The sequence below is a fragment of the Canis lupus genome, chromosome 13, assembly GCF_011100685.1.
Source record: "Canis lupus familiaris isolate Mischka breed German Shepherd chromosome 13, alternate assembly UU_Cfam_GSD_1.0, whole genome shotgun sequence".
Taxonomy (NCBI): Eukaryota; Metazoa; Chordata; class Mammalia; order Carnivora; family Canidae; genus Canis; species Canis lupus.
The window spans coordinates 36,342,324-36,368,457 of record NC_049234.1 but is presented as its reverse complement, the minus strand read 5'-3'; the positions used below and the strand labels follow the sequence as shown (position 1 = coordinate 36,368,457).

The window sequence follows — 26,134 nt, the reverse complement described above, 5'->3', positions numbered from 1 at the left end:
TGGAACCCTTTCTTGTCAGATATTTTTGATTGAGTATTCTGTTTTTTTTTTTTGTTTTTTTTTGTTTTTTTTTAATGGGAAAGACCCTTACTTTTTTTTTAAAATTTTTAATTTATTTATGATAGTCACACACAGAGAGAGAGAGAGAGAGAGAGAGAGGCAGAGACACAGGCAGAGGGAGAAGCAGGGTCCATGCACCGGGAGCCTGACGTGGGATTCGATCCCAGGTCTCCAGGATCGCGCCCTGGGCCAAAGGCAGGCGCCAAACCGCTGCGCCACCCAGGGATCCCAGATACTTACTTTTTATTCGTAAACTATTTTTCAGTTTACTGCCAAGTGAGCATAGAGGATGGTGTTCTGCATACCCTCATCCTCCTGAACAGCCAGCCTCCCCCATTATCCACCTCCCCCAGCAGAGTGGGGCATGTGTTAGAGCTGGTGAACCTGTGCTGATGTGTCTTCACCACCCCGGGTCCATGGTTTAGGGCTCACCCCTGCTCTTGGACACTCTGTGGGTTTTGACAGGTGTGTAACAACGTGTGTCTCCCATTATGGTACCTTCCAGAGTAGTTTCACTGCCCCCAAATCCCTCTGCCCGCCCCCACTCCACCCCACTTTACTCCCCGGTAACCACCCATCTTTTTACTGTCTCTATAGTGTTGCCTTTTCCAGAATGTCCTGTGGTTGGAATCCTACAGGGAGCAGCCTTTTGGGATTGGCTTCTTTCACTTAATGATATGTGTTTAAGGTTCTTTCTTGTCTTTTCCTGGCTCGAGAGCTCATGTCTTCTTAGCACTAAATAACATTCCGTTGGGCAGACCACAGAGGATTTAAACATCCACCTGCTGAAGGACGCCATGGTTGCTTCCAGGTTTTAGCAAGTAATAATAAAACTAGACATCCACATGCAGGTTCTTGTGTGGAGATAAGGTGTTACCTCCTTAGGGTAAGTACCAGGGAACAGGACTGCTGGACCACCTGGGAAGAGCGTGTTTAGATGGTGAGAAACCGCCACACTGTCTTCCCAAGTGGCTGCGCCATCCTGTGCTCCCGTGAGCCGTGAGCGAGCAGCCCTGTTGCTCCACGTCCTCGCTGGCATCTGGTGGCTGTGCCCTGACTTTGGCCATCCTCATAGGGGTGTAGTGGGATGTAGTTGTAGTTTACGGGTGTCTGATGCCACGTGGCGTGGAGCATCTCTCCACGTGATTCCTTGCCGTCGTGCATCTTTACTGAGCGGTCTCTTTGGGTGCCTTGTCTTTTCTTCATTTTCTTACTGTCGCGTGTGCTATGTGTTCTGGAGAACAGTCCTTTAGCAGATGTGCCTTTTGCAAATATTTTCTCTCAATCTGTGTCATGTCTGTCTCTTGATAGAACATTGATTTTATGTTGGAAGTCCGTGGGATTTCTTAAATGCTTTTCAGGAAATAACCTTACAAACAGATTCGCTGGAATGCTTCTTTCTTACCAGGGATACTTCGAACTTGCTTGATCGATTTTACGTCATTTTAGACTCTTGCTCTAAAAGCCGATGCTGGCCTTCGTTTGGCTTCCCTGGTTTCTGTGTCGTGTGTCGGGTAGCGTTCTGGGCCGTGGTCGTCTGGTGAGAGGGAGGCGTGCTGCTGGTGGTGATGGAGAGCACTGTGCCCCTCGCTATTCGGCACGCTCGTCGGAGGTTAATAATTGATGGCGTTGCAAGAGGAATGTTGGTAGTTGCAGTGGATTTTCTCGAGGGTGTGGATGCCTGGTTTTAGATGGGTGCACAAAACAAACAGCTGTGGCCATGAAGCAGCCACCGTCTCGGATTCGCTGCACGCCCGGTGCCCAGGTGCTGCCAGGGCGCACACATGTGCCTTTGTGCGTCGGGGGGTGTGGAGGCAGCCGGGACGTGTTTGAGGCGTGTCGCAAGTGCGCATTAACTCCTCTCTGACCGATTTCCAGGAGATGGATAGAACCTCAAAGTTGAACCGAAGCTGGCGGGGCCTGAGATTGCTCCGCAGTTAACTTTTTGATGGCATTCCGTTAACAGCCGGCTTTCCACAGAGCAAATTGTAGGAAGTCACATGTTCTGGCATCGGTTACCCTTAAATTAGAAACAGGACAATAGAGGAAGTTGTTGATTGGAACAATGGTAGTTTCACTGGTCTAAGTGCATCTGCAAATCCTACCCAGGTCCTTGTCCCTGAACGTGGCGACAGTCCCCGCGGAGGGAAGCGCGTTTTCTCTGCTAGGGGAAAACCTGTCCATAACGTGTTTCTGGTCTTCCGATTGGATAATGCTGGAATAAGTCACGGCTTAAGCTTCACGTTTTTCAACAGCTCCAGAGGAGGCTCTTTGCAGCACATCCTTGCCCGTGCTTTGGGGAAGGAGCAAACCAGTCTTTTCTCTTGAAGCTGTTTCAGTGTATTTGTCGGGGTTTAGCGTGGCCTCATAAGTTAGGTCCTTCAGAAGAATGTTCGTAAGATGTTTTATTGTAATGGTTTGGTTATTTTGGTTAATATTCTACCATTTACATAAAATAGCTTCCTCAAAGAAAACAGTCTGCCTGCAATAAGGAGCTTTGTGGACAGTGGAAACCTGGTTTGACATTGTCTGATTGCCTTCCTCGGGGATGACGCAGCCTCGCCCTGGCGCTTGGCTGATGGGAGAGCCGCCCTGTGCACCTGCCCCTGTGCTCCTGCCTTTTCTTCTCAGCTTCTTTCTTTTCCTTTTCTTGAGTCCCCATGGAAAGGGCCCTAGAAATAGAACAAGTGTGGGGAGACCATCTCAGGTTTGGTACCCGGGACAGGTGCAGCCGTATGCCACATGGGTCCTTGTGCCTCGCTCCAGAACAAGTGCTGTGATTGAGTTCAGTTCACACCGGGAGGGACCGTGGGTTCTGTCTCCGAGGAGCCGATGATCAGGTTCCAAGCAATGCACACGTGAACTTTGGAACATAATCCTGTGTTAGCCGAAGCTGGGGATTATACGTAGCTTGGTAATGGTTGGTAGGTTTGTTGTTAACTCGGTGATAGCCTTTTTGTCCATTCGCAGGCACTTAAAGAATTAGATCACCAAATTAAAATGTAAAGATCATTAGCCTTAATTGCAGGGGAAGGGACATTCGGGGACTTGCCAGAGTACTGGAAATGGTCTGTGTCGATATAAATTTGTCAGAATTGATTGAACATGGCACGTTTTCACTGCATGTAAGTTACAGCTGAGCAAATGAACAAACAACGCTCACTAGCCTGCTTGTAGGCTGACTATAAACAGTTGGAATATAAGGGAAGAGAAAATCCCATCTACAGTGGCCACAAATAAGATAAAACCGTTAGGAAGAACTTAACTAGAAATGTGCAAAACCTGTAAAAAGGAGCATGAAATTTCTTGAGAGACATTGAGGTAGTGTGGGACAAAGAGAGAGCCCTCCTTCCCGGATTGGTGTCCTGGCGGTCTATGATGGCAGCTCCCCAAGCTAACCCTAACAATTAATGGAATCACAGTAAGAATACCAACAGGCGCACCTCGGTGGCTCAGTCGGTTGAGCATCTACCTCTGGCTCAGATCATGATCCTGGGGTCCTGGGATCCAGTCAGGCTTCCTGTTCAGCATGGAACCTGCTTCTCTCTCCCCCTGCTTATGTGCACGCTCTCTCTGTCAAATGAGTGAAATTAAAAACAAAACAAAACAGCAAAAAATATCTTTTTTCCTGAGCTAGTCTAGCTCTTAGAGCTCATATGCTTATAAACAAACATCCAAGAATAAACAGGGAGATGCTAGATGCTAGGGAATGAAGCAGTGAGAGGGTATGGCCTCAGCAGAGTCTAGAACCTCCTGCGCACTTTGTTCTTAGAGCAGTGGGTTACTGGGCGTGAGCAGACAGGCACGCTGGCCGGACATAATAGGAAGCTGGGAAACAGACCCAAGTACTGATGGAAATTTGATGTATGACAAAGGGGAGTCTCAGTGCTGGAGTGGACTTACCAATAAATCCTATTGACATGATCCGATGGCCACGGTGAAAAGAGAACAGTGCGTCCTGACGTCACGACAGCACACACGAGAATATGGATCTGAGACGTGAAAGGTACCCACTAGGTTTTTCACTGGGAATGAACGGCCGAGTTGGCCATCCTACAGCCTGTGTGTATAGCCTGACCTATCAGAGTTGGCTGGTACACCTTCCCGGTTCCATGGACCCCTCGACTGTGGCTTTTTTTTTTTTTAATGATTGAACTTGAGAGAGAGCACATGTGAGCATGAGCAGAAGGAGTAGAGGGAGAGGAAGAGAGGATCCCCAAAGTATCTTTTATCGTTCCCTAAAAGTCTTGTAAACCACCCCCCCCACCCCCGGATTTGCATAGTGTTTGGAAACTGTCTCCACCGAGTGTAAGCTGCTGCTGAGCAGTTGGGTGTTGTCTTCAAGGTGCCTGACTGTAAACCGGGTTAGTCAGATCTTTGGGGAACCCCAGTGTCCTCTAACAGGAGTAGGTTTTGTTAGTTGAGTCTCGTTTCTAAGTTAGCGGTTGGAAAGCGGCTTCCGCTCTGGGAGTTTGTGCTGATTTCTGTGGGCATTCCTGCCGTGGCTTCAGAACGCGAACGTGGGTGAGTCCGTAGAGCTGCGAGATGTCGATGGACTTGTATTTACTAACTGCTACCTAGAGTCAAGCTAACTGAAGATGCTAACGCTATTTGTCATTTTCATCAATATAGATGACAGTGAAGTTGCCTGTGTAAAACCTATTCACTGCGTTTGCACGGCTTGAGGAAGGGAAGCCAGCTGTGTTAATGCCTAGCCTCCTTGAATGACAGGTAAACCCCACGCCACGCTCATGCCATTTCATGCGGGCTTCCCTGCAGCCTGACCCCGGTAGCCGGCCACCCAGCTACCCTGGGTGTCACTCTTCGAGAGAGCTTGGCACGGGTGGGGGGTGGCTTTCCAGCGCACACAGCCCCTGGTACATTCTGGTCAGCACGTTAGCTGGCTGTCATTCATTCATTCATGTATTCATTCACTCTTTCTGCGATCTGCTCCGGGCTCCCACCGTGGGACCGGGGGAGCACAGGTGGTGGCCTCTGCCATGGGAGCTTCTCCCTGCCCGGGCCAGGGTCGTGTTACCTGGTACGGTCACTGCACGGCCGCAGTGCATCTTCCGGGGAGGGCTGGGCTGCAGAGGGGTCTTCAGACTGGACCCACCTGAACTTGGTGCGGGAGGCTGCGGCAGCGAGCTGGGGGTCTCTGGGGCTCCCCAGAGGAAATAGCCGGCACCTTTCTTCTTCCTGCCACAAACCGGAGCCCGGAGGCCACCTCCTCCTGCGCTGGGAGACGGTGGTGTGAGCCCACCTGCATTTTCCTGTCCATTTTGAGCAACGCCTGGTTTTGGTTCCACAAAGAGGCAGTGATGTGGAATTTGCCACATCTGGCCCAGTTGATGGATTCAAAACGTAATCATGTAAAATGTAGTGTTTCAGCATTTCTGGAGAAGACTTTTTCACATTTATTTAATAATAACCTTCGAGCAGAGTGTTTCGACTTCGACACAGTTGATACTTGTGGCCAGATCATTCTCTACCACGGGGCCGTACTTAGCAGTGTCCCTGGACTCCACCCAAGGAAGTGACAACCAGAAATGTGTCCAGATGCTGCCTGGTGTCCTCGGAGGTGCAGAATTGCCCCCGGTGGAGAACCAGTGCCTTAGGAACAGCTCCAGTGTACTTAGTACCAAGCTCGGCTGCCTGATTCCTGGCTGCTGCTGAGATGGCCTTGGCCTGGGCCTGCCGATTTTCAGGCGTGGGTGTCGGGACGGCTGCAGCTGTGGGTCGGGGGCGCTGGGACGGAGCTCGAGGGTTGTGTGTGACCCATAAATGGGTCACCAGGATTCTTAGAAAAAAATGACTGTCATTCCTGCCCCCCAAGCCCCTGGTCATCAGCATGGGCGTTGAAAACCTGTCTGGATACACGTCCTTCACGTAAAAATGACCCATCTTATTTGGTGGAAGAAAGCATTTAAAATCATGAACCCATATCGTGGTTTGACAGGTTGACAAACAGTTTTCTTCTCTTCTATTTTCTTAGGACAGGAATCACTCCGAACGTAGGGATGGAGTGAGAGTGCAGATGTTGGTAATTGTTAATGCTGAGCGATTTTGTTTTTAGATACTGTTTTATTTTGTAGGTTACAAGTAGTTTCATAATATGTTTTCTAAAAAGATTTGAGGTTAGAAATCCTGGTTGTTTTTTGTTTTGTTTTTGTCCTGTGGTTCTGAGAGAGAGCCAGAGCGAGCGAGCTGGGGGAGGGTCAAGGGGAGAATCTCCAGCAGGCTCCACACCCAGTGTGGAGCCCAATTCTAGGCCTGATCCCATGACCCTAAGGTCATGACCTGAGCTGAAATCAAGAGTCAGACTCTTAACTGACCGAACCACCCAGGTGCCCCCAAACCCCACTTTTTAATTGAGATGTTATATGGTAGGGGCCACTTGGAAAGTTGGAGAGCAGTCTTGAGGACAGGGATTGTCAGTGAAGTGTCGCAACATTGGGGAACATGAGAAGCACCTGTGCAGGCAGGATGCAGACTTGCTGTCCTCAGGGATCCTCGTTGCAAGAAGAAGTGGCCCTGAGGGAGCCCTGGAATGGTGACATGGTGAGGGAAGGAAGGACCAGCTTTGCCTGAGGCTGGGGCTCCCTGTGGGGGCGCTCCGTGGGAAGGCTGCCCTTGGTTCCTTGGTTGCCCATCCCTTGGGTGGGGGAGGGAGAAGGAGCTTGGTCCAGTGACTATTAACTAGAAATATTTTTGTTTAAACCAGTTGTTGAAAATCCGGTGAGATAGCAATTCACAGGCCTACGTTAGAATAAGTAAGATGGGAACACCATTTGTGTGATTTTCGGGTCCCCTCATCTAATGCACTTGAGGTTGAGGAGAACCCCAGTGCCTGGAGGCCTGAGTCCAGCCGAGTGCATGGGCAGACTTGCATCCTTAGTCCTATCTTGTGTTTTCCTAAAACCTTCTTACGGGGAAATTTTAGTTAGTTGCAAGGCAGTGGACACTTTATTGTGATGTGTTCCTCTGGGTAGAGAATGCATCACAGAGCCCAGGACAGTGGGAATGTGGGCTGAGGAGTTCCACCCACCAGGAATGCTGTATGTGGGTCAGGAGGTTGTGAGCCCCTGGACGGGATATTCAGTTTGCGGTGCAGGTACTTTTCCCCTGGAGAGGGGCTGTGATTTTCATTTGATGATCAGAAAGAGTTATAACCTGCCAAGGTCAAAGACCATCCCTGTAGATAGCCCGCACGCTCGTACTTGGCTGCTTTTGGGGGGACTTTGAACATCCTTCCCCCACCCCCTTTAGGGTGGCAAGTCACCCCATTCTTGCTCTACCCATCCTCCCACTACCCATCTCTGCTCCTTTGTCCAGCCTCCCTGCTTCCCCAGCCTCTCCATTCCCACTCCCAGGAGGCTGACAGCTCTGCTCTTTGCTGGTTCTCGCCGGCTCAAGAGCAGAAGCTGAGCTCTCTCCAGCTGTCTGTCCGTCATCTCTCTGGCTTCCCACCATGGTGTTGTCTTTACCCCCCTGCCCCAGGGTTAGCTCTCTACAAGAAGCCATCTCCAGGAATTAGTGTCTTTGTCCACAGCTGACCCCGAGTAAGCACCAGAGAGCCGCGGCGGTCTGAGGTCAGGGTCTCCAGGTGGCCGAGGACCCATCCATGGAGCTCCTGGACAGCCTGGGGGGGGGGGGGGTTGGCCACATGGCGGCCGCCCCCGACTGACTCTGCTGGATTGTTTTCCTCTTTTGCAGATCAACCAGTCACTCGATGGGGAGCAACGGTGGACCTCCTTTTTGTGTCACCTTCCCACCTCTCTGTAGCAAGAAAAGTAACTTCAGCACCTCTTCAATAATAATGATGAAACTGGTATTAACTGAATGGCAATTATGGATTTTTAACTCTAATTCACAGTAAACCAGCAAGCCATATGTTTAAAATCCAACCAAAAATCCTTTTGTTTTGCTGCGTGTCTCACCCGATTGTGAGAAGTTGCGAGATCTCTATTTGTACAAAGAGGGATATAAGCGTTACTTGCCGGAGGAACCCAACTGAAGCAGAAAGAGAAGGTGTTCTAATTTATCCTTAAAGATACACGATAGTAATTATTTATATAGGTAGAGGAAATATATATATATACACACACACGTATATATATATATACACACACACACACACATATACACACACACACACGCACACGCACACATATACATATATGCTTTTGGTGGTAATGAGAATGGCCCCGCAAAACGCCGACTCGGAATCTATGCAAGTTCAGGAGTTGCCTGTCCCCCTGCCGGACCTGCAGAAGCCCGGAAGCGCGGACACCCACGATGAGACCATCAGCGAGGGGTCCATAGACCGGATCCCTGTGCGCCTGTGGGTGATGCACGGGGCCGTGATGTTTGGCAGGGAGTTCTGTTACGCCATGGAGACGGCGTTGGTCACGCCGATCCTCCTGCAGATTGGTAAGTGCCCGGTCCTTAGCACTGAGCATCAGTGTTCGTGGTGTGAACTCCCGAGTGGACGTCAGCACACGGAGCTCGTCACCGGCTGGAAAGTGTCAAGAACCCTGGGAACCAGCAACCTGGTCTTTGCTCCCCTCAACCTACTCTGGCCGTTTTTTTCCCTCTCATTCTGAAGCAGGGCTGGAGAGGCGGGTGGTCCTTGGATGTTGACGAGGTTGCACCTGCTGTGGCAGGATGGTCACGGAGCGCTGGCGTGTATGTAGTCAGCTTTGATATGTGCTAATCCCGGTGTGTGGTACCTCCTGCCCTGTTCCTGCTTCCTGGACATGGTCACCAGCCGTGTCGTCCTGCCCTGTTCCTGCCTCCTGGACATGGTCAGCAGCCGTGTCCTCCTGCCCTGTTCCTGCCTCCTGGACATGGTCAGCAGCCGTGTCCTCCTGCCCTGTTTCTGCCTCCTGGACATGGTCACCAGCCATGTCCTCCTGGGCAGGCCAGCGAACCTCCCTGACTCTCCCTCAGCTTCCTTTCCCAGAAAGGGGGGGATGGTCTGCGATTGCAGACCACCCCCTGGCCGGGTACAAGGAGAGTGCTTGGAACAAGGCCTGGCCTAGAAAACCCTGAATAACATGGTTCTATATTACCAGCTTCTCGTTGCTGAGCACTTAAATCTGAGTTTTCGTGTGGACTTCGGTGGCTGAATGACGAGCACGTCCAGAAGTCCTGGAGTGCACAGAGTTACCCTCAGTGGTAGAAGCCCAGTGTGAGAACACACTGACGTGCTAACTTCGGCCCTAAGCATTCTGTCCATGTTTCATTTTCCCTGTTGTTTAAAGAAGTTTGAAAATATAATTTTCCAGCTGCTGGAAAATTACCCCTGGGTAAGGGGCTGAGCGATTTAAAATACTCTGTTTCGTTTGAGGATTCCACAGGTGTGTTGTTTCTGCTTATTTTGGTTGTTTTAGGAATGTTTCCTTCTCCAAACATAATGTTTCCTGTTGCGGTGAACGCTAACTAGGCCCTGTCTGGGGATCGGTTAGTGAAGCCCAGGGGTCCTTCAATTAGGATCAGAACCGCACCGTCACTGTCGTTGGGAGGAGACTTCATTTCCCGTCTCAGCGGTGGCAGGTGTCTGGTGGTGGCAGGTGTCCGGCGGTACTGCTGAAGCTCGGGCTTATTTCCGACGGTGGCAGTTACAGGAGGTCCCGCGCCCCTGCGTCTCCTTAGCACCTTGATTGATGCTCTCTGCACTGAATTACTGTCATGCCACATGTTTTTCTCTCCGCTTTTTCATCTTTAAAAACATCCTTAGAAGGATTCACAAGACCTCAGACAAGGTTAAGAGCATTTCAGGAGAATGGGGACCGTGGAGCGTGAGCCACATAGGTCACTCTTGTTCTTTCACCCTCCGTATTTGTCATCTCTGCAGTTATGCTCTTCACGGCCCGTGGGTGCCCACCGCATGCCAGGGCACTGAGGGGGGACAGGACGTCACGGCTCTGCTCGCACAGCTTGTCCCTGGTCCGGAGGTGGGGCAGCGGCCAGACGAGCGAGAGCTGCTTGGGCACCGTGAGCAGGAGGGAGCAGGGGGGCTGCAGACCCTCCGAGGGAGGCTTGGCTGCTTGGGAGGCCTGTCAGTGCGGGGGGGCTCTGGGCTGACCTGGTGGAGAGCGAGCCGAGGGCACTCGGGGAATCAGGCTTGGGGAGCTCAAGAAACTAGAAGCCTGGCTTTGTAGCCAGACCTCGGGAGTCTGGTGGCAGTTAACTTTACCAGACGTTTATTTATTTTGTCCCTTCAACATATAAGGACTTGGGTTTGGCACCATGGTTGAGGTCATTACAAAAGCAGTCATAACTAAGTGGGGTGGTTACAATTAGAAATGGGGTGCTATTAGCCAGTTTCTAGACCACTTTGTGGTTAGGATGACAAATGTAGAGTTCAGGAGCTCTGGTTACTGAGAAATAAGTTGTTCTAGAAGTACAGATTTGGGAGCTGTTATTCCCAAATTTTCGTCATGGTGGGTTATGTGTGTTTTGGCTTAAAACCCTGGCACTTAAGACTCCTTGGAATGTGTCACTTTATAGGTTGGGAGTCTCAACTTCTATACAACTCCGCACATTTCATTGTTTGGGTGTGAGTGTTTAATATACTACGTGAGACTCGTATCAGTTTCAGGTAATCTGGGATCACAAGCACGTAGCCTGTGTTCTACTATAGAACACGACGGCATGTGCTGTGTGTTCACAGTAGCTTTGGGAAGTCGTGTGTGTGCGTGCTGCATGGGCACCTCCGGAAGTGCTGACTGTGGAGTAGGGGAGGGTGTTGCCCCCCGACTGGGGGGAGCGGAGTGTACTCCTAGAGGAATGGTTCTTCAGGAGAGCCGCGCTCATGTGGCCTGGCGCCGGGTCCAGAAGCCGAAGGCCAGTTTGTTTCCCAGGGTTGGGCTTCACACTCAGGGGTGACATAGTGACTAAAATTTCCTCTGAGTGGAGTCTGACTTTTCTCAGCAGAGTCAGAGGCACGGTGTTGATCGGTGAGTTTTGTGTATCAGTAGTTACTGAAGCCGATACTGAGACCAGACCGTCAGGTTCTTCCTTCAGTCTACCTGATTCGAGTCTGCAGTGACTGCATGTGTTCCTGGCACAGGTGAGGCCGGGTGTGTTCTTGTCACCCCCTAGTGACCCCTCACATGCAGGCCCCCCCAGCCACCACCAGCCTGCCTCGGTCAGTTGTGCCCTTTTTGGAGTCCCATATAAATGGAATCAGGGTGTGCGCTCCGCTGTGTTTCAGTTAGCATAACGCCCTTGTGATTGATTCGTTTCTCTTCCACACGAATCAGTACTTTGTCCCCTGAATGGACACACCGTCCTGTCTATCCCCTCATCAGCTGATGGATTTTGGGTTGTTTCCATTTAGAGGCGATTATAAATAAAGCTGCTCTGAGCATCTGCCTGCAAGTCTTTGGATGGATGTGCATTTCATCTCCCATGCAGGCCTTGGCGTGGGATTGCTGGGTTGAATGGCGGGCGCAGGTTTGCTTCTGTGGGAAGAGACCGGTCCCTCCAGCAGGTGCAGGGGTCCTGTTTTCTACAGCTCCCGGATAGCATTTGAGTTTCCCAAATGAACACTGGTGTTAAATGAGTTTTGATGGGCTTATTGGGGTATTCGTTTCTTTTAGGTGAAGTCCGTGTGTTAAAACGCTCGGCTGTTACTTTAGTTGGGTTCTATCATTGTGTTGCAAGAGTTCTTTATATATTCTTGATGAAAGTCTTTTTTTCAGGCAGGTATTATTTGCAGATCTTCTGCCAGAGTCTGTGGTTTCTCTTTGTGTGTGTGTGTGTGTGTGTGTGTGTGTGTGTTTTAAGATTTATTTATTTATTTGAGACAGCTCCTTGTGTGCATGAGGGAAGGGGCAGAGGGAGAGTGAGAAATCCAAGCAGACTTTCTGCTGAGCCCTGGGAGCCCTTGTTTTGGCTTTTGTGGATCTATCACATTTCCATATAAATTTTGTTTTTATTTTTGTGAGATTTTATATATTCTTGAGAGACAGAGAGAGGCAGAGACACGCAGGCAGAGGGAGAAACAGGCTTCATGCAGGGATCCCAAAGTGGGACTCGATCCCAGGACCCTGGGATCACACCCTGGGCCGAAGGCAGACGCTCAACCACTGAGCCACCCAGGCATCCCTAAAAGCATTTTTATATTGCGTTAGTGATCATAGAAAAGTTGGTCACTTACTAGTTGGGTACCTCTTAATGTCTGTAAGGTCTGTAGTGATGTTCTTTTCTGTCTGATAATGGTAATTTGTATTCTCTTTAGTTCTTGGTTACTTTGGTTAAAGATGTATCAATTTTATTTATCTTTTCAGAAAGTTAGCTTTATTTAATTTCTCTGTTGTTTGTCCATTTCTTTTTTTTTTTTTTTGTCCATTTCTTATTTTAATGGTTTATGCTCTTTTTTTCTTCTGCCTACTTTGTTTTTTAATTTACTTTTTTTGGTTTCTTCAAGTCAAGCTTAGAACATTGGTTTTTGAAGTTCTCCATCCCAATAAAATCATTTCTAAGAAGTCTCTTATTAGAAATGACCTTATTTATGATAAAATTACCATTGCATAGAGGGGTCTGGAGGAGAGTAAATGGCATCCAGAGCCCTGGGTTACCTGCTGTGGTCAGCAGCCTCTTAGATGGTGCCCAGGGACCCCTGCCATCTGGTTTTCTTGGCCCCGTGAAATCTCCTCTTGAGTATTTTCTTTTAACAAATAGACTATGGCAATAATGAGTGGATGTCACCTTTGTGACTAGATTATAAAAGAATGTGGTTTCTCTCTGGTCAGAAGACTTGACTCTCTTGCCCTGTTGGCTTCTATACTTTGATGAATCATGCTGTGTTCTCGGGGAGATTTATGTGGCCGGGAACTGAGGGAGCCTCCAGCCAAGAGCCAGTGAGGCTCACTGTCTACGAACCTACAAGAAATAGAATCCTTGCGTCAATCAAGTGGGTGAGCATGGCTCCAGATCTCCCCTGCCCACCCTCTGAAGCCATGAAACAACTAGAGCTCTGGGAGAGACCCTGAGCCAGACCACCCAGCCAAGCCCCACCCAGGTTCCTGCCCCAACAGAAACTGAGAGACAGTAAATGTTCTAAGCCACTATATGGCACGTGATTTGTTACACGCCAGTAGATAACTAATGCATGTGCTCTGTGGGGTAGAGTTTCTGACTGCACTAGTCCACTACTTTCAGTTAGAGCATTTAGTATTTTTTTTTTTTTTTAAGATTTAATTTTTAAGTAATTTCTACATCATTGTGGGGATGGAACTCAGAACCATGAGATCAGGAGTCAGGCGCTTCACCGCCTGATGCAGCTAGGTTCCCCTAGAGCATTTGGTATTTTTCCCACTGCCTAAAATACTTCTCATGTTAGAAGGTATGTAAATGCTCAGCATAAAAGTTTATGTTTTAAGTTGTGTTTGAAGATATCAATGATAGAGATCTTTCATAAGGTTGATTTTTCTCCAACGAAAACCCCCTTGAAATTCAGTAAACTGAAAGCTATGAAAAAAGTAAATTAGTTCAAGGGATCCCTGGGTGGCGCAGCGGTTTGGCGCCTGCCTTTGGCCCGGGGCGCAATCTTGGAGACCCGGGATCGAATCCCATGTCAGGCTCCCGGTGCATGGAGCCTGCTTCTCCCTCTGCCTGTGTCTCTGCCTCTCTCTCTCTCTGTGTGTGTGTGACTGTCATAAATAAAAAAATAAAATAAAATAAATTAGTTCAAGCTCTGCTATCACAGAGATTAGGAAGAAAGTCATTTTTCTTTTTCTTTTTTTCTTTTTTTGTAAGATTTTATTTATTCATGAGAGATAGAGGCAGAGACCCAGGCAGAGGGAGAAACAGGCTCCCCATGGGGAGCCCAATGCAGGACTGTACCCCGGGACCCCGGAATCCAGGCTTGAGCCAAAGGCAGACGCTCAATTCTGAGCCACCCAGGTGTCCCAGAAAGTCATTTTTCATCCAGGAGTAGGTAGCTAATTGAGAATGTGCTCTCTGAAGCTATTAAAGCAGTGCTGTCCTGTTTTGAGCGTGCCTGTGCTCATCAGTGTGTGATCTCCCATCCTTAGAACGTGAGCAGTGATGGCCTAACTGAAGACACAGCCTGGCATGTTGCCCAGGAGCGGTGGTGGCCCCCAGGGAAGAAGTCCCTGCTGTTTGCTGTCCTTTGTCTCGTGGCCATCCTGGGGCTCAGTGGCTGTTGACCCGGCCCACAGACCGAGCTGCTATGCACAAGAAGGGCCCTCCACTCCTGGCTGTTGGTGGGCATCCCAAACAGCCGGGTTAGCCTACCTGGTCTAAGGCTGGTTCTCAGGCCCCTCCTCCCAGCTGGCCTCCCTGGAGCTCCTTGAAAGTGCTCTGGGGTTGTGCCGTTCCTCCATAAAATACCAGCCTGCATTACACAAGGGTCTGGGCCTTGCAGCCCAGTGTCCTCTGAGTTGTCTGTCTGGGGTACCTTTGGTGCCTCAGCTGTGCAGAGACTGGATGCTCCAGAATTCAGAGGCTACTGCCTGTGCCAGCCCCCAGGAAGGCAAGAAGTGAGGGGCTCAGGGAAGCTAGCTCTAGGCCTCGGCTGTGGGGACATGACCACCTGGTTGCTCTTGTGCTTCATGTGGGCCAACTTTGGTGCTAGTGATGGTTTTAGTTTATGGGGCACAGATTTCCTGACTTTTGTGGTGTTTGGTGGGGGAGTTGGGAGGCAGGGCCAGCCTCCCAACCAAGTGTTGGCTGTTGGAGAAGCCTACACTGCTGTTCTGCATCTCTGTAGCCTTATGTGTATCTCTGGGTACCAGCACCTCTTTCTCTCTGAATACAGCTGATGGGGATGAAGCACAGGGATCCAAGCCTGCATGTCTGAGGCCCTAACCTCGGCCTGCTGTTGTCCTGTCCACACCCCCCATCCTGAGCCCCCTTAGCCTCCAGCTCCACCTGCCGGGTGATGCCATCATGCCGGACCACTCCGGACGTATCATACTCACTTGTGAAGTGGGAGGCAGTGTAGATGTGTCTGGGCCAGGCTTGTAGATCAGCTGCTTAGAGTTCATATCTGCAGGGGACGCCAGGCTATCCTCAGACTCACTGCGGGCAGCCCGATCACGTCTCCTCCACAACCAGGATGCTCCTAGGAGTGTCGCTCCATTGCTTGTCCCCACAGGTCACCCCACCCCCATCCCTGGCATCGTGATTCCCATCGGGGCAGGTTCTCACTCACAGTTGGACCTGGAGTCCAAGGAGACGCTCACCTTGTGTTTGGTGAAGAGGGGAAGCTGACATGGCTCACACGCCTGCCATGTCCACCAGCTCCTGTCTAAGCCCGAGGCCTGGCCCCCTGTGTGTGTGGTGCACAGGTGAAATCACGGGACTCCCTGGGGAAGAGGCCTTTAAGATTTAGATACTACAGTTAGCACCTGTGTTACCCCAAATGGAGCTTCCTTGTGGCCCTAGGATGCCCTGGGTATGCCCACTTCAGTTGGGAGCTCACTAGGATGGAGAAGGGACTGAAAGTCTCTAGTAGCCCAGTTGGCCTGCTGGGGAGGGAGATGGACATCATTAAAATGTGGGACGTGTCCAGCAACACTTTTGGGTACATACACTCGGGGCTGAGCCGTTTGGTCGTCCTGGCAGGTGGAGCAGTGGGTTTTGCCACAGTCTTGCCTGGTGTGTGGTCCTAAAGCCATCCATTACCACAGGGGCCTTTCCTTTCTCTTTACTGTGGCTGCTGGGCTGTGTGCCACCCAGAGCCGAGAGGTGGCCTGCGATGGCAGCTTCTGGTGTCATGTCTCCCCTTTGCCCTGGTCTCTAAACTGAGCCTGGCCCTCCATCTCTGGCATCGCAGGTGTTGGAGGACTCTCTCTGGACAGGGAAGGAAGACCTAATGTTTCCCATCCCACAGCCTCTCAGCAGGGAGGACAGATGGGGCAAGGGTGGCTGTGCTCAGGGTGGACTGAGTGTGCAAGGCCCCAGGGGAATAACGACCCTGCTAACTGCGGTAAGTTTGCCTGGGGTCCCTAATAGCATGGACACAGCTTGTCTCTTCCGTGATGGCTGTGTCCGCCGTGCAGAAGTCCAGCTTGGTAGATAGGGAGAGAGCCCTGGAGTCCTCTCAGGGAGGTGACACACCGCGATGAGGGGGCGAACTGCCGTGTGGTCTTGGCAGAGATGCTAAGGAACAAGCTGAGCTTTGGCCATCTCCCCGTCTCAGGCACCCTGCCTTAACCTTCTTGGGTCTCTCAGGATTGGCATAATTTTGTGGCATACTAAAGAGTAGTGGCTTTATTTTTTAATTTTTAAAAATATTTATTTATTCATTAGAGAGAAGCAGAGACACAGGCAGAAGGAGAAGCAGGCTCCATGCAAGGGAACCTGACGTGGGACTTGATCCTGGGTCTCCAGGATCAGGCCCTGGGCTCAAGGCGATGCTAAACTGCTGAGCCACCCAGGCTGCCCAAGTAGTGGTTTAAAAAAAAAAAAAAAGTACTTTCTGTTAGGTTGAGACAGTTATTTCCTAGTGTTCCAGTAGAATCTATACAGCTTCTGCAAGCCAGCCAGCCAGCTGTGCTTGGCCGATGGGAGGTGCTTCAGGAGACTGTCCAACAAGGACTAGTGTCCTCTCTCGGGAGAGGTTCCCATCGCCTGGTCTGGGACCTAGGCAGCCCACTCTATACACTCTAACTCTGTGGCCATGTTTTAGGGTACGTTAAGCAATGGCAGTGGGGACCCAGATTTAGGTTGAAAGCCCCCTTCTAGGCATGGATCTGTGTCCGCACAGCTCTGGGATGGCAGTGGCCAGGCCGCACAGATTCCAGGGGAAGGCGGTGTCACCAGCCTTCCTGATCATCTTGCGAGCTGAGTGGGTTTGACTTCATGGGTCAGCAGATGGGTGGCCCCAAAGCAGACCAGGTGCCCTGTCACCTGGGACATCTGACACCACACCATGGATCTCCAGCAGGTGACCAACCAGCTAACTTTTATTTTTATGAGAATCTCACGTTCTCTTCCCGGCTCCTGGTATGGTAGAGTGAGGTGCTCTGTTCTTGATGGTTGGTCCCACAATTATGGTTGCAACTCACCCCCCCCCCACTTCTTCTCAGATTATTTATTTGAGCGAGCATATGAGTGGAGAAGGGGCATGGGGGGCAGGGAGAGAATATCCAAGCAGACTCCCCACTGAGCTGGGAGCCCCACGCAGGGCCTGATCTCATGACCCCGAGATCATGACCTGAGCTGAAACTAAGAGTCGGGTGCTGACCCGACCGCATCCCCAGGTGCTCCACTCAGCCTTTTCTTATGTGGACGAGCTTTGTAGGCACGCAGTGTGGAAATCCCCTGACCACTAGCAGCCCCCTCGTGGTGCATGGGGAGGTCAGTGGGGCTGGCCCATTGCAGGCCTAGGTTGGAGAAATCAGAGAAATAATAATAACTCTAGTATGTACTTTGTTTTAGTCCTTAACTTCTGTTTGTCGCTCAAGCTGGGCCCTAAGGATTTGGGCCCAGGTATTTGGTTGTCCTCCTGCTTGTGATTCTTAGCCACGTGGGCTGGTTTTCCTCTCTCAGTAAACCGGGGTCTTGGGTAGTCTTACATTGGGTTGCACGCTGTCTCCCGTGACCCTCACTCAGCCAAGTGCACATGTGACAACAGTGAGACTTGGCAGGACTGGTGTTTCCATGCTTTGGGGATGACGGAGCCCATCTGTCTTCACGTCACTCTGGCAAGGATGGGGTCTCATGTCCCCTTTCTTCTCTGACTCTGGAGCCGCACATTGCTGTCCATTTGGGCTCTTGTGCTGCAGGATCTGTCGGTGTTGCGTTGTGAAACTTGTTCTTTAAGAGGCGAAAGAAAAATTGGGGGGAAGTGCCAGTTTAAATCCAGTCTAAGCCTTGTGTGTGTGTGTGTATGTGTGTGTGGCACTCGAATGAAGCATGTGCTCCCTGATGCCCAGTAAGCGTAAGGAGCGCCACAGCACCCCTGGCCATCCTCCCCACAGGAAGCTCTGCCACAGGAAAGCTGTCGTCCCTGCTTTACCTGGCCAGGTAGGGACCTGTTGTCAGGTGCCTTGATCCCAAGTGACCACCTGTTTTTTTGAAAGGAGCCTTTAGACTAGAAGCGAGTGTCATTCCTTTGGTAAGAATGCTGCCGAATTTGCCAGGCCCAGGAGGTGGGGGAGGTGGTGGGGCCAGCCCCCTCCTTCTTCCCGCGGCTCTGGCTGGCAGCGGAGGGGCAGGACGTTGGCACGGAAGGGACACCAGTTCTCCATGGAAGATGCCAGCCAGCAGCCCCTGAGCAGTGTCCTTGGAGCAGGCCCAGCTTAGCCCAGAGCACACGCCCACCGTCTGAACCCTCCTCACTCACAGGGGACACTGGCTTTAAATTTAAGATAGAGTTTTCTTCATTGGTAGCATTTCCACCAAGGTCAGAATTCAAAAGTTCTGATCATTCAAACGGTGAGATTTCTATCCCTCTCCTGCCCACAATTTACAGATTCATCCCTAGAGGCAGCCAGTTTCTTGGATCTCCTTCTAGAGACTTCTACAGGGGGGAAGACCCAAGACAAGTGCCTCTGTGACTTGTCACTGTCCCCATCAGCAGCTCCTGCCAAGCGTCCCAAGCAGATAAGGATCCTGATTTCAGGTCAAAGCAAAAAGCCTGTTTGTCCTGGCGTCTCTGGTGCCTGCGGGCTGGTCCCAACTGCGCGCTTGTAGCCTGTCCCCTGTGGCCTGGGCCCTGTGGCTTCAGAGTCCTGCCATCCCTTCCTCACCTGTCTGAGGGGCCGCGTTTCTTAAGCACCAGATCCCCATCCCACTTACTGAACAGGTCAGCTTTTGGAGGAGACTTTGAAAACTACATTCTTAGGCCCCAGGCTCGAAGATTCAAGTCAAGGAGATGTAGGTGGCAACTCCATGTCCAGGTTCCAGGTTTTTTTTTTTTTTTGGTAGTAGTGCCAAGGCTGCTTCAGCCCTTTCCAAAGAAGATGCTTCCTGGGAGCACCCACCTCAGTGGTCTGAGGGCAGAGGAGGGGCCGCCCAACCCTGGAGGTGAGCTGCCCGTCAGGGCAGTGTGCGTGGGTCTGTGCACCTGGTGGATCTGGCGATGGTGAGGATCAAGCAGAAGTAATATGGTCACTCTTGAAGGGCTGGGCAAACACCTGCCCCCGAGCCCTGGAGCAGCCCTTCCTACAAAGCAGGCACCTCTCCTGGGCCTATTCCCCATCCAGCACCCTTTGCTTGGGAAAAGTCTGCGTTCCCCTGCCCCTCCTTGGTCCCACGTGTATCCTCCAGGGAGAAAGAGAAGGAAAGCCATATTAAAGAAAAGAGGCTGTTTTGTTGAGGTCTCCCAGTTTAATGGATTAGAACTGGGTTATCTTTTTTTTTTTTTTTTTTAAGATTTTATTTATTCATGAAAAAGAAAGTGGCAGAGACACAGGCAGGGAGCCCGAAGTGGGACTTGATCCTGGGACTCCAGAATCACGACCTGAGCCAAAGGCAGATGCTCAGCCACTGAGCCACCCAGGCGTTCCAGAACTGGGTTATCTTTACAAGCTCCTAATTCATGGGGAAGATTAGATTTCAGCTTGTCTGACTGCTTCATCCAGGATGCGGGGCCAAGCTTGTGTGCATTCCATGCAGGTCTATTAAGAAAACCCCAGACTTTTCCTCATCCATCGCAGCTCAGCGTGAACCAGGATTTCTGGGCTGATGCGTTGTTACCGGAAGCTCACCTGTTCCTTCTGCGGGAAGAGCCTACCCTTGGGCAGCCTGCCTTAGAGAACAAAGGGCCTGCAGTGCTCGTCACCCGGCTGTGCTGCCTGGATTGTTGGTGGAGGGCTGACATTTGCAGGCGGCTCTGGCAGGGGCAGCAGTGGGACTGCACCCCACGGGCGGCCTGGCGGTGAATTGTGTGGGCTCAGGGCCCTCGGGAAGGCGGACTCCCTGGCCGGGCCCTTGCCCTGCAGCCACTACCTGCTTCTGCAGCTGACTCTCCTTTAGTGGAAATGCATCTGGTGACTCTGCGTGTGCCTGAGAGAGCGTGGCTGGTGTTGACATGGTGGCCTGTTGTGTGGTCAAGTTACTGTTTTTCCTGCAAGATGCATTTAACTTGGAGCTTCCAGCAGGTGTGTTGGAAGCTGGGCAGCAAGTACGGTGTTACTGTAACTCCTCCTGCCTGGGAGGTAGCAGATTATGTTAACTGTACTTTCTGCAATTCACTCGCTCTTGCAGCCTTTCTTGGGAGTCCCCTTACGTATAATGACACAGTCTAAAGGGTCCAGAGAAACCTTTGTATTTTGTCTGAAGTTACTGGTGTTCCCTGGGCCTTCTGCAGATAACACTTGGTTGGTTTTCTTGTTTTGAAAAAGCAGACCCAGCAGCTGGCTACCCTGTTTCCTCAGTGCAGGCGGCATTCCTGAGACACACCTGCCTGGTCGACGCAGGCCCCGTGGCACCTCTGTCGCAGCATCTGTGGTGCTGAAACAGCCCCTACAGAAATCGACCCAGATGCTTGAACCCAGGGACACAGCATGAGTCACCTCTGGTGCCTTGGTGCTGGCCTGGACTCTTGCTTCTGCTGAGGCATGGCTACCCAGGTTTGCAGAATGTGCACACGGACTGAGACAGGAAGGGAGTGGTGTCATGTAAGGGCTATTTCAAATAATCAGGTGGCCCTGTTAGCCTGAGGAAGCCGGAGCTCAGGAAGGCCGCGGCTGTGGTCTCTGAATGCCTGGTAAATGGGCAGGTGGTAGAGGTGGGAGCTGTGCCTGGGGCTCAGAGCCCAGAGCAAGAGACATGTCGCAGCTCACACCTGACTGTGCACCTGCTCCCCTAGCTGCAGGGATGTCCTCCAGGCCCGTCCCTCAGGCAGCATGAGGACCCTCAGCCTCACAGTGGCCAGGAAGCCCTGGGCAGTGTGTGGGACCCTTCCTTGAACAGAGGGGATGTTGTCTGGGAGTTTTTGGATTTTTAATTCTGCATTCCATTCTCCTGTTTTTTTTTCTCTGGCAGCTGAACATCAGGCTGGGCGTGGCTGTCGCCTGCAGGCCGTTGAGGCTCATTATCTAACAGTTCTTCCCAGATCAGTGGAAACTGAGGCTGTACAAGTCTGGGGGAATTTTATCAGGCTCTCTTGGGTGGAACCCCAGGACCCCACCCGTCCTTCCTGCCACTTGGCTCAGCTCTTGGCTGATCGTTGGTCGCTTGTCTGCAAGGCCCTGGGGCAGGGGCGGGTCTTCCTTGTTCCCCCGAATCCCTTGACTATTGCATCCTGCGTGTGCACCCAGCATCTAGCCTCAGGCCTGGTTTGGGGGAGGTGTGCTCAGGCTGCATCCAGCTGGAATGTGGGACATGATTGTTCAGTAGCTGATGCTGTCCCCGGGCGGGGGCAGGGAACGCTGGACTCAGTGCCTTCCCCTACTGTAGGGGCTCCGTAGGGTGTAGAGGCAGGTGTACCCCGCATGACTGCAGGGTGGGTTGCGGGGCTGGGCCTCCAGGCTGGAGGTCCTGAGGAGCAGGGGTATGGTTGGTGCCCGAAATTGGACGGACCCTCCAACACACTAGTCTCAGTGAGACAGTCCAGGTGCAAAATGACAAATCCTGTATGATTCCACTTTGAGCGACCCAGAGGAGTCAAGTTCCTAGAGACCCAAAGTGGAGTGGTGGGGGCCGGGGAGGACAGGGACGAGTGTTTATTGGGGGCAGCTTGAGCTTTGCCAGAGGAAAGTATTCTGGGTGGATCTTGGTGACGGCTGTGCAGCAACGTGAATGTCACCAAAATGTACACTTAAAAACGGTTAAAGTGGCCAATTTTAGCTTATGTATATTTTGCCACAATTTTCAAAATGTGGAAAAAAAAAGGACGGGCCCCACAGACTATCCACCTAAACATTGGATTTCCTGCTGACTTGAGACTAAGGAAGCCTGAGGGGTGCCACGTGGCCCAGGCTTGGACACAGCAGACTACCTGCCCTCGTCCAGTGGGAGAGGCTTCCACGGCCCGCGGGCCTGGTGTCCTTGCCTGGAGTCCCGATAGGAAAGCCCACCGGGGATCAGGGGACCCTCACGGTGCCCTCAGAACACCGCAAAATGGGCTCTGGAGGACAAGCAGCATGCCAGGAGGACAGGTGCACGTTAAGGCAGGAGAGGTGGTCATAATCTCCTGAATTTTGAGCAAAATAATTGAAAAGGTTTGTGTGAGACTGTTTTGTTTGGACTGGGAAGTCTGGATTTCCTTGTGTTTCAGATCATTGTATTTTAAAAACAATGACCTGTCAGCTGTAGTCCTTTTTCCCAAGGAATTATGAGGCCTGTTATTCTTCCATCAGGCACTGAGGGAGCACCTACCTGCTAGGTGCTGGGCATGGCGCCAGAGTTCAGGTGGAGACGCGACATGTGACCAGGACAGTTGGCTGGGTGAGGTCATGGGTGGGGAGTCTGGGAGTGCGGGAGCCTTTGAACCAGGGATCTAGGGATTCTTCATCAGGGAAGGCCCGCGGGGGCTTATCTGTTCCACGAGCCGGCCCGAGGGCGTGCCCGAGCCGGGTGCCCTCCCAGGGCCTGGCTGAAGGTTGTGATTGATGGTCTGGAGAAGCAAGATTACGAGGACAGTTAGGTACTAGCTGCTGGCTGCTGTTGCAGGCAAGCATGGGAACAGCAGACAAGGCTCCCCACCTGGGTGCGGGGAGGGCATGACGGGAAGTCAGGAGGCTGTGTGGAGGAGGGCACAATGGGCTTCCTGTTGCAAAGAGTAAGTAGATGTCCAAAGTGAGGCAACGGTGAGTCAGCGCATTCTAGGCTGTGATGTAGCCGGGAGAGGTGTAGGGTGTAGGGTATGGTGCGGCTCGGCCAGTGGCAGAGGGCAGGAGCTCACCACAGTGGTGTGAGTGGAGATCCGGCCTCTGGTAGGAGGGATGGATCACAGGGGGCGTTACGCGCCGCTCTAAGGAGGTGATTCAGAGAGAAACGTGGACACAGAGAAACCTTTTTTCATATTGAGCATATGAGCATTGGTACAGCAACGGGTTTTTAGAAGCCTTGATAGTAAGCAGTGTATTGTAGTAGTTTCCAGACTTCCCAGATCGGTCTTCAAAACTGTGGTGACAAAACATGAAGCTGCTTTCCTCTAAGTTCCTTTTAGACTGTCATCTGCTTACATCTTGCGGTCTTTTATTTTTATTTTTTTAAGATTTTAAAATGTTTATTTATTTTTTAAATTTTACTTATTTTAAATTTTATTTATTCATTCATGAGAGACACACACAGAGAGAAGCAGAGACCCAGGCAAAGGGAGAAGCGGGCTCCATGCAGGGAGCTTGATGTGGGACTTGATCCTGGATCCCGGGACCATGCCCTGAGCCAAAGGCAGATGCCCAACCACTGAGCCACCCAGGCGTCCCTAAAGATTTTTTTTTTAAGAATTTATTTATTCATGAGAGACAGGTGGGGGGGGGCGCAGAGGGAGAAGCAGGTTCCATGCAGGGAGCCCGATGTGGGAATCAATCCGATCCTGGGTCTCCAGGGTCATGCCCTGGGCCAAAGGCAGGTGCTAAACTACTGAGCCACCGAGGGATCCCTCTTGCTGTCTTAAACACTTGTCTGAGAGTCACCGCCTGTGTTGATGGTAATTGTGTTCACCAGCAGCAGCAATTTCATGTTGTGCTCTGCACGCTTCCTCTTCCGCCCGTCCCCGGGGAGGCCTGAGCTCAGAACCCTTCCCCGTTCTCATTCTTACCCGTTCTCGTTCTCACCCGAGCCCCTGCCGCCTGGGGCCTCCTACGGGCGGCCCCGTATTCTCACCTCTGCTAGATGATGACAGCAGGGCCGACTTGAATCACAGCCAAGCCGGCTTTGCGGGCTGTGTAGGCACAGCTGCGTTGTGGCTTTGAGGGGCTGTTCTCTGCACCACTCTGACTTCACACTCAGGATCTTTGTTTATTTTTTTCAAAAATTGTTGTTGTTAAAGGTCTTATTTATTTACTTGACAGAGAGCACGAGCACGGCGAGCGGGGGCAGCAGACTCCCACTGAGCAGGGAGCCCAAGGCGGGGCTCCATCCCAGTACCCCAGGGGCATGACCTGAGCTGAAGGCAGACGTGTAACTGACTGAGCCACCCGGACACCCCGACACCCAGGGTTTTACATGGGGCTCCTGTGCATCTGCTGTGTCTTACTCATTCTCCTGCGCCAGGAGGGGACAGGTGTCTGAGCAGAGGAGGTCAGAGGGGGTCGTTGCTGTTGACAGGTGTGGGGCGGGACCCTGGGCCGAGCCCGGTCTTCACCTCCAGGGGTCAGAGTGTGAGGAGCCGGAGTGTGCAGGTCCCCCGTGTTGGCCCAAGCGCTTCCCCTTCCTGGGAGGCAAGGCAACACGAACCCTCCTGTCCTCAGGGAGGCCAGCACTTAGAGGAGGGGACACACACTCAAACAGTAAGTCCCACAGCTGCTGGGAGGAGCATCTGAGCGGAGCCCGGTGTGGTGAGTGGGCCAAGGAGTGCCAGCTCTCCTGGGGCAGCACGGAGGCCCTCTGTCAGTGTCAGGTCAGTCACTCGGGTCCTAGTCATGGCCATGTGGAGGGGCATTTTCTGGAGGCAAGCCATTGGTCTGATCGGGACCAAGGGGCCAGGTAGAGTGGGCACGTTCCCCGACTGCTTCTAGAAGCCTTTCTTGGTGAATGGCAGGTGCTTGTGGGGAGGCTGGGCTCTGTGGGATGCAGAAGGCAATGTCACAGCGGGGAGGCCCTCGCAGCAGAGCCTGCCTTGCACGCTGGCCCCAGGCCTCACCTGCCACCTTGGCGTCTCCCGAAGGTCCTGGGCTAGGCTGCCCTGTGTGGGATGCAGTTTCCTTTGGTTCTTGACTTCAAAGCAGGCTGCCTCCTGCCTGGGCTGGGCCCAGCAGACCTGAGGCTGTGGGAGGTCAGGGAGTAGGGGTCGTGGCCTGGTGGCGAGGGCTGCACAGGGCTCATCAGCCACGATCCGGGCCTCGAGCCTGGCGTGCGCACCTGTGAGCACACCTGTAATGTGTGTGCCCTCAGCGGGATGCTCGCGGTGGCCTTTGGGGGGTTTGTCCACCTCCTTTGAGCTGCACTTTGTCCTTCACTGGCCGGCCCTCTCGTCGCCGTCGTCGGGATGGTCTCTGGGAGCTGTGCTGAGCCGCGTCGGTCTGTGACTCGAGGTCCTGTGAGAGCTTGGGCCCCGCCAGCCGGTGCCTGCGTCTCCGGGGGCCTGAGCGCCGGGCTGTGCACCTTCCCGATGAGGGCAGGGTGCTCTCCGGGCCCGTGTTTTCTGAGTGGCCGCAGCACATGGGAACTTCCTGGCCCAGAGACCGAGGGTTGTGCTTCTCCCCCCTGACGGAGCCAGACGGCATACGCTCTGCACTGTGCAGAGGCCAGCGAGCTGCCTTTCTCGTGCCCCGTTGGCTGGGAGCAAGTGGGCTCCCGGAGAACTTGCTTCTGAGCATGTCCTTGGGCTCTCAGGTTGGCCTCCCACCGTTTTAAACTCCCTGCCCACAGAAAGCTTGATGGTATGGCAGTCCCAGCGACACAGGGAGGGAGGCTCGTGTCTTCTAGTGGAATCTGCAGAGGCCTCCCCCCGTCCCTGTGTCCCAGTGTGTAGGGTAGGACCTCCTAGGCCAGGTGTTGGGAGCTGTGGGGGCTTCTGAGTCCAGGACCTCTACTCACTGAGGGTTTTAGGAGGCTGCAGGCTGGTGGGTGGTGAGGAGGCCCAGGGAAGCGGAGGACAGTTGGGAAGCGTTGCACTCAGAGAGAAAATCCTGTCTGCAAAGTGGTGCCATTGGAAGCTGTGGGAGGGCCCAGAGGAGTTGGAGGCCCTGGAAAGAAGAGGGCCGGAGGAGGGGCCTACACTGCTGGGCTCTGGGGCTGCTGGGGTGGCTTCCACCAGCATCATTGGGTGGATGGTGGCCCTTTCTCTGAGTTAGGGGACCCTCGAAGGGATCTCGATTTGGAGCAGCAGATCAGGATATGGTTTCCGCACATGTTGAATTTGAAGAATCATTATCCTCCATCTGGGCCTGGTCCTCTTGGTGGGTGCTGCTGGCTTCTGGAAGCCACGAAGCTGTGAAAGGTGGCAGCAACTTGCACCCATCCTGACCCAGGAGCT

The 26,134-nt window shown here is 52.3% G+C and overlaps 1 protein-coding gene across 8 annotated transcripts in view; it reads left to right on the top strand.

Moving 5' to 3' along the window:
• The window catches only part of SLC45A4 (solute carrier family 45 member 4), a 78,559-nt gene that overhangs the window by 34,488 nt on the left and 17,937 nt on the right, over positions 1-26,134 (top strand). For 4 of the 8 annotated variants that reach the window (XM_038555636.1, XM_038555638.1, XM_038555635.1 and 1 more), the window contains exon 2: positions 7,777-8,493. The exons of 1 other annotated variant lie outside the window; for it this stretch is intronic. In XM_038555636.1, the coding sequence (XP_038411564.1) occupies positions 8,241-8,493 (253 nt within the window). In that variant the 5' untranslated portion in view covers positions 7,777-8,240. Of the gene's footprint in view, positions 1-4,692; positions 4,792-7,776; positions 8,494-26,134 lie in introns of all 8 variants that reach the window. 3 more of the 8 variants (XR_005368836.1, XM_038555640.1, XM_038555634.1) reach the window with 1 other exon arrangement.